The sequence below is a fragment of the Protopterus annectens genome, chromosome 10.part0 (genome assembly GCF_019279795.1).
Source record: "Protopterus annectens isolate FY-2018-M chromosome 10.part0, PAN1.0, whole genome shotgun sequence".
Lineage (NCBI taxonomy): Eukaryota > Metazoa > Chordata > Ceratodontiformes > Protopteridae > Protopterus > Protopterus annectens.
The window spans coordinates 1,242,128,313-1,242,136,404 of NC_056744.1; the positions used below are offsets into that span (position 1 = coordinate 1,242,128,313).

The window sequence follows — 8,092 nt, forward strand, 5'->3', positions numbered from 1 at the left end:
TGTTAAGGTTGACGTTCCTATCAAGAAAAAGTAGAAGACTAAGCATACTTCTGGCCACCCTAAGGATACCAAAAAGGAGTCGCAGGAGTTTACTTAGGGCCTGTTTAATGCCTTAATGGCTCTGAAGTTTCCCTAGGGAATTTCTATGCCTACTCCTCCTTGGACGATTCCTCAGATGAGGATTCAGAGTCTGATGAGGCTTTTTTGTCTTATTCTTCAAAAATGCCTTCATCTTTGGCTTATGGTTCTGAAAAAGAAGAGTCTGTGAGTCCTGAGTCTGCTTTTGAAGAATTGCTTTTTGGAGACACTATAGCTAAAATGCTGGAGTACTTTAAGTGGGATTCTTCTCAAATGTCTGATATGCCAAAAGATGTTATGAGCTGCTTCAGCTAGACACTTCTAAACCTTCTGCAGTACCTCCTGTTTTAGCTGCTTTGTTAGACACCTTTATAGATGCTTCTAAGACTCCTGATTCTCAGCCTTCTGTTCCAAAGAAACGTTACAGGTTTTATGAGGTTCCTGAAGATTGTCAATTCTTATTTAATTGTCCTTCCGCTGACTCTGCTGTGGTGTCAGTCTCTTCTGACAAGCCTTCCAAACTTTTCCCATTACCAAGCTTCTGCCTTCAAATAAGGATAGTAGGACAATGGACAGAATTGGAAAGAAGTCCATACTGCTTCTACTTTGGCCATTTGGGCCATCAGTTACCAGACCCACATGACCTCGATTCCCAGGCTTGTCAGGTTCTTTCATACCTCTTTGATTCTGTGGCAAAATCTTCTGCTCTTTCTATTTTGGGTTCTACCTGTCAGGTGCTTTTTGCTCTGTTAAGTATAGCTATGATACTGCTGATGCCTTTTTCAGATGAAAAGGTCTGTTCTGAGGCATTATTCTTGGCTTCATCTGCAGTCAGCACCTGAAGACAATAAGGCCAAATTGCTGGATGATCCTTTGGATAATAAAAATCTTTTAGGGATTGTTGCTGCTGCTATGTTTAAGTCTCTTCAAGAAAAAGGCAAGGCTTTGCAGGAAATGAAACATATTTTTGTCTCTGCTAGCCCTAAGTTCCAGAGGAGTTATCCGATTAGGCCTGCCTTTGTTCACAGGCAGCCTTGTCAGGCCACTAAAGAAAGAAACAGTGTTAGGCGAGCTTCTCCTGCTAAGTCTTCTCAGGCTTCTGTGGCCCAAAAGCCTTCTTTAGCTGACAAGTCTGCTTCAGTTGAACATCTGCCTCCACCCCTCAGCCATGTTCCCTGGTCTGTTTATCTGTCCCTCTGTCTTCCAAACTGGCAATTCATCACCATGGTTTCTTGGGTTCTATCTATCATCCATCAGGGTTATGTCGTGGTCTGGAAATCTCTCTCTCCATTTTCAAGGATTCCCCAACTTCCTCTGGAACAATTTCCTCATTTCCCTGAGGTCCTTGGGTCCCTAGTGGACCAGGGAACTATTCAACCTATCCATCCTTCCCAAGTAGGAAATGGATTTTATTCCAGGATGTTTCTGGTTCCTTGAAAGGAGGGCACTTGAGACATACTCTGGATCATTCCTTGCGCAACACTTTTCTCAAGGTTCCTTCTTTTCGGGTACTTACTTTTGAAACCCTGTTTCCTTTTTTAATACCCCAGGTTTTTCTGGTGTCCTTTAATCTGAAGGATGTATACCTTCATATTCCTGTTCACCCTCTTTTCATGATGTTTTTATGTTTCTCTGTTACTTCCTCTCATTTTCAGTTCTCTGCTTTACACTTTGGCCTCTCTATTGCCCCAAGGGTATTCACAAAACTCCTGTGATAGCCTTTTGCTGGCTTCAAGACATTCAGTTTTTTTCCTTATCTAGACGATCTGTTGCTTCATGCACCTTCTGTCAGTTGCCTGTTACAGGATTTGAAGTTCACCATATTTCTCCTTGAAAGTCTGGAGTTCACTTTCAACTTCCAAAAGTCTGTCCTGACTCCCTCTCAAGATCTTATCTGTGTTGCAGGAGTCAGACAATGCCAAAGCTGGCCTCTCTTCTGCTTCCAAATGTTTTAATCTTGACAACTTTCTTTCATTCTCTTCTTTCTCTGTCTGCTTTTCCAACCAGAGAGTTTCTTAGACCCCTGAAATTCATGGCCTCCTCTATTTCAATGCTCCCTCTTGCCAGACTCCACATGCAGAAACTTACCTCAAGTCAGTTTGTCTTCAGCATTACCACCCTCTGTATTTGAGAGTATCTCTCCTTCCTTGTCTGAAGTGGGAATTTGAGTGATAGATAGCATCTTTCCCTCAATCCAGACCTGCTTTTTCAGCCTCCAGTTCCTTCTCAAGAGCTGTTCACCAAGACTTCAGACATGGGGTGGGGGCTTCTGTGGTCACCTGAAAGTTCAGGTCATTGGCAACCCCTTCAGAAGTCAGACCATGTAACATCAAAGAGATGTGAGCACTGATTCTAGCCCTTCAGGCTTTTCACCCCATGCTCTGTCCAGGAACTTTAAAGGTTTACACACACAGCAACTCACTAATGTGGTATGCCAACAAGCAGGGGGGCACAAATCTCTGCAGGCTGGCTCTTCAGACTTGAGATCCTGCTCTCAGTCATCGGTTAACTCTTTAGGTAGTGTATATTTCTTCAGAGCATAATCTAGTCGCAGACGCTTTGAGTAGGCCCAAAACAAAGGCTCATGAATGGATGCTTCACAGAGATATGTTTCTAGACATAGTCCATTGGTGGGATATTCCTCAAGTAGATCTTTTTGCCTCCCTTCTAAACTGGCTGCTCCCTCTTTTCTGTTCCATATTGCCATCCCATCTGGCATGGAAACTGAATGCCCTTTCTTTTCCTTAGATGGGGATGTTTTTCTATACTTTTCTTTCTAACTCTGCTTCCAAGAAATCCTGCAGAAGATTCAGCTGGACTCCCCAAAAATCTTGTTAGTGACTCCCTTTTGGCCAAGACAGCACTGGTTCCACCTCTTAATGCATCTGTCCAGGGGCAATCACCAGAAGTTACATCGCACAGATCGTCTCACACAGAGCAAGGGATCACCCATCATCACTTCTGCACTCTTAACTGACAGTGTGGGTGATAGAGTTTTGATCCCTTTTAGGCACCTCTTTCCTGAGGACATGCTCAGGGTTTTATAGGAGGCTAGAAAACCTGCAATCAGAAAGTCTTATATGTCCATATGGAAGAGATTTTTGGTCTTGTGCTATGCTCATAACCAGGACCCTTTTTCAGTGGGGGTCCCTTTGGTTCCCTCCTGTTTGTTTGATTTGCTCCAGTCTGGCTTGGCCTATTCTTCTGTAAAGGAACATTTGTCAGATATTTCTGCCCATCTGCCCTTGAATACTCCTTTGGCTTCTCAGTTTGAAGTCAAACAGTTTATTAATGGCATCCGGCATATTAGGACCCCAAGGAAACCCATTCCTCCTCCTTGTGACCTTAATTGTGTATTTAATGTTGTCTGTTTCATTCTGACTCATGTATGGGCCTCGGATGAGACTCCTTGGTTCTGGTCTGGCCGCTTTACACAGCCTCACATTCCAGTCTCAATCTCTTCCCTCTACCCACAATGCCCCAAGCTACACACAGCTCCCTCAGATCTTGTTTGCCGCCATCAGTGACAAATGTATTCTCCAACTCTCGAGCATCTTAGTGAAATAGTAGTAGACAGTTGTCAGTTTCTTCTGCAGATAAGTTCCTTTGGTTGTACAATAATTATGTTTTTTCCCATTCACTGCCTCCTCTCCCACTAGATTTCGCAGGCGTCAGTTTTTTTTTTTTTTTTTGCTTCTTCCCTGTCTCTCTTCAGGCCACAGCTCAGTTACAAGTTTTTTGTAGTTTAGGTATTTCCAGGTTGTTGTTGTTATGTTTCATCTTGGTTTGTTAGACTTCTGTTGTTGTGCTCAAGTTTTCTGCTGTTGGTGATTCAGTGGCAGTAATGGAGAAGCCTACTGGTAAATGGTGCTCAGAATGTGAGCATAAGATGCCCTACTCTGATGCACATAGCATCTGTGTTTACTGTCTTGGACCAGCTAATCTGTAGTCTTGGTGCTCTATTTGTGAGGGTTTTAATCCTCGGGTGATCGCTAATCACTGCAATAAACTTATTCTGAAAGGGCTTTTACCATCCACTTCTTCCTCTTCTCCAAGGGCTCACCCCCCCTTCTAGAGCTAGATCCTCATCTGTGGAGCCCAAGAAGCATCCTTGTAAGCCCCTAAGGGCTTCTTTGGAGCCTCCCAGCAAAGTTTCCATAGGTTCAGATCCAAAGTCCTGGGATGCAAGACCTGGTTTGGCTCCAGCAGATCCAAAGTTCCCCTCAGATCCAACTGGGTTGACCTCAAGCTCTCATTCTATGTCATCAGCTCCACAGTGCCCTTCAGATCCAGCTGTGTTGATTTCTAAGATAAGCTTGACTCCATTGGATCCTAGATGTCACTTGGATCTGATGGGATCAGCTCTTAAGATGCACCCTCTATGCCACGGGTCCTAAATTCTCAGATCCAAGAGCAAGGATTCAGCCACAGGAACCCTCAATTGGGTTGGTGTCCCTAACTCTTCCCCTTAAAATTTTGCAAACCCTGACCAGACATTCAAGGCCATTCTCTGTGGCTTCCTCCAGGTCTTCCTGGAGTCTTTAAGAGTTTGATGTGGACAGGATGGTCAGGAAAATCATCAGAACCCAGATACAGATGAGAGTCTTGCCTACTCCATCCTCTCCAGGATCCATGAGTGTCCCAGTTTCAGTTAAGTCTCCTTCTCTGATCAGTACCTTGATATCAGAACCCCAGGATCCTAGCCAACTGAGAGAGTCGGTGTTGGATTTGAGATCCTTTTCTTCCTCAACTCCGACAGTTGTGCTGACCTCTTCTGCCCTGAGATCTTTAGAGCAGAGTGGGTCTCAGACAAGAGAGGTCTGCATCATGTCTGAGGGTAGGGGGTCGGCCCTGACTTTGTTGGAGCCATCTCTTCCCCTTGAAGCTTCAGAGCTAGAAAGTTCAGGTCCGATTCTTACTGGAAACCATGGTTTCCAGGTCCCTGGTCTTTCTTCATCAAGGTCCTCGGCTCTGGGGGAGTTGTGCAGAGACTCTTCAGGGTCCTCACCTTTTCAGGTTGTAGAAATGGTCTTCTCTTCTCACAGAGATCCAACATGTTTGTCTTTTGATCCATCCCTTCGCTCCTCATTAGATCTGGGGGTTGTACCTGCCATCCCTGTCCAGGGTCAGCCCATCACCAGAAGCCTCCAAGATCCTCCTCCCAACATGGCCACCTCTTCTTCTGATACCTCCCCCTGATCATCCCCTAGAGGAGGTCCCTTGAAAAAAGACATACAAATGGAGGCACATAGACTCTGCCATGGAGTCTCTTATCAATAATATGGACTTTGATGAGGGAGAAGGGTCCTCAAGATCACCACCAGAAGACATCTCCTTTGGGGACATTTTAGAGATTTTGAGGCAAAGGGGTGGTTGATCTGCCCAAAATCCCCCTTCCGAGGAATCTGTGTTTTTGGAGGCTTTCGGGATGGGCCTGCCTACTTCTTGGGTGACCCCCCCTACCGATGGACACTAATTGATTTAGTCATTCACTGGGTTTGGAAGGAGACAGACTCTATCGATCCAATACCCAAACATCCAGATAAAAATTTATCTCCCCCCTCTGCAGACCATTTGTATTGGACTAAGGTTATTCCTGTGGACACTATGGTTTTGGCAGCAGCTACCAAAAAGCAGCGGGTTGAGCAAAGCTCCGCTGTCCATCCACTGAGTTCAGAGAGATGGACAGGTTTTATAAGTGCATTTACGCCTCAGTCACTTTCTTGCTGAGAGTGCTTAATTACCTGGCACACTTCACTTGCCTGCAGATAAACCCAGTCAATGAACTCTCTGATTTTTTTGGCCGAGACTTTGTCACTGGAGGACTTCCAGAAGGTATCTCTAACACTTGCTACTCTCAATTCCCTCTCCAACTCATTCATGAGGCTTATCTCCCATTCTGCTGAGAGCTCTTCATGGGCTGCTGGCACAGGCAATACTGTTCGCAGACATGCCTGGATGTGGCTTTGCACTTTGTGGAACCACTCAAATCATCATTTGTCAATGCTCCCTTGGTTCTTCTTTATTTGGACCAACTGTATAGGACACCCTAACCCACAGCGAGAAAGACCTTATCAACTGTGGGGGTCAAGTTTTCTACTCCTCCGTGAACCTTTTCCAGAAATCAAAGAGGAGGCAAGAAAACCCGGTTCTTTTTCCTGAGCAATGCAGGGAGTCCTCCTCCAGAGGGAGACGAGGGGTCTTCAATGAGAGATGCCCCCCCAGTGACAGAGGGGGTCCGCAAAACCAGGGCTTCAGGGAACCTGTCTCTGACAAGCCCTATCAGTGCTCCTGAAGCATTGCCTGACTGCTCTGCCTGGAGGCAGTTGGGGGTCATTTTTCGCTGCACTCAAGTTGCTGGACCCAAATAACAAACAATGCTTGGGTGCAAATCATGATATCCAGAGGCTACTACACTCCCTTTTCAAATGCACCAAAAAAATAAAAGAAACACCCCGAAGTTCCACCCAGTCAGAGGGAGCTGGCAGTAGTAGTGGTTCAGACATTACTGCAGAAAAGAGTTATCCAAGAGGTCCCAACCAAACAAAGAGGGTCCAGAACTTGCTCCTGCTTCTTTTTCATGCCAAAGAAGATGGAGACCTGAGATCTATTTTGGATCTAAGCAAACTGAACATGTATGTAAAGACTGCAAAGTTCCAGGATGATTACAGTACAGTCCATTCTTCCATTACTCAGGGAGGATGATTGGATGTGCTCTGTGGACTTATAGGACATGTACTATAACATCAGAATAGACAGACTCTCCAGGAGTCATCTGGACTTCAAGCTGGGACCCAGTCATAACCAATTAAGAGCCCTGCCCTTTGGACTCACCACAGCCCTCAGGGTATTTACCAAATACATGGCAGTGGTCGCAGCTCACCTAAGACTGTAGGGTTTTCAGGTGTTCTTGTATCTGGACGAGTGGCTTCTAACTGCCCCAACTAAGCATTGGCTTATTCAAGGCAGGGACTACCTTTTTCGAATATCCAATTCCCTGGGCATCACCATAAACCTAGCGAAGTCCCAACCGTTGCCAGTTCAGACACTGATTATTGGGGCTCTGTTGTATATGTCAACTCAAACAGCTTCCTTGCCTATGCATCAGATAGAATATTGAAGGGATCAAGTACAAGTTATACTAATCCTTCTGTCACTTCCTGCAAAGCTTATACTGCGAGCTCTTGGATCCATGGCAGCTGCCATAACACTGATTCCTTTGGCAAGATTTTGTATGCATGTTCTCCAGTGGACCTTGGCTGTTCAGTGCTCTATACATCGCCATCCTCTATCTGCTCCTATCAAGCTGATGACTATTTGCAAAACTCATCTGAGATGGTGGATGCTTTTGGATAACCTATTTGTTGGCAGACCATTTATCCTTCCGTCTCCCAGCAACCACAGTGACCATGGACACTTCCCAGCTGGGGTGGGGGGGTGAGGCATTTTAAGGGAAAGATGGAGACCAGATTGCACATCAGTGTCCTAGGGATGACTGTGGTTCTCTTATGTTGCAAGCCTTTCAGGACATTCTCCCTTTAGAGACTATTGCAATTCACACAGACAATATGTCAGTAGTCTTGTATATCATTAAGCAAGTAGGAACCTATTCATACCCCCTATGCAGAAAGGCCTTGAGAGTTTGGGAATGGGCCATATCTTCACACCACCTTCTGTTCGCAACCCACATACCAGGGAAGTCCAATATACTGGCAGACAAGCTCAGCGGGTCCATTCTGACTCCTCACAAGTGGTCCCTCAATCAGTGGTGAATCTGATTTTCAGCTGTTGGGGCTGTCCTTGCTATGACCTATTTGCCTGCCATCTAAACAACAAGTGCAGCAGGTACTTATTCTAATCCCCCCTTCCAGGGAGTCCCCAAGAGATTCTCTAGTCCACGATTGGCTCTCCGGTCTTCTTTATGCTTATGCCCCTCTACCATTGACCCAAAGTTTCTACAGAAAGCCAAATGGTTGAAGAGCTCATTGCCCCTTACTGGCCTTATCAGATTTGA

General features: G+C 45.5%; 1 protein-coding gene across 1 annotated transcript in view; it reads left to right on the forward strand.

Annotated features, from left to right (window-relative positions):
- Window positions 1–222: 222 nt before the first annotated feature.
- LOC122814263 overlaps window positions 223–8,092 on the forward strand; it is a 170,731-nt gene continuing 162,861 nt past the window's right edge. The window contains exon 1 of the mRNA XM_044086857.1: window positions 223–372. Coding sequence (XP_043942792.1) covers window positions 223–372 — 150 coding nt within the window. The remainder of the gene's footprint in view (window positions 373–8,092) is intronic.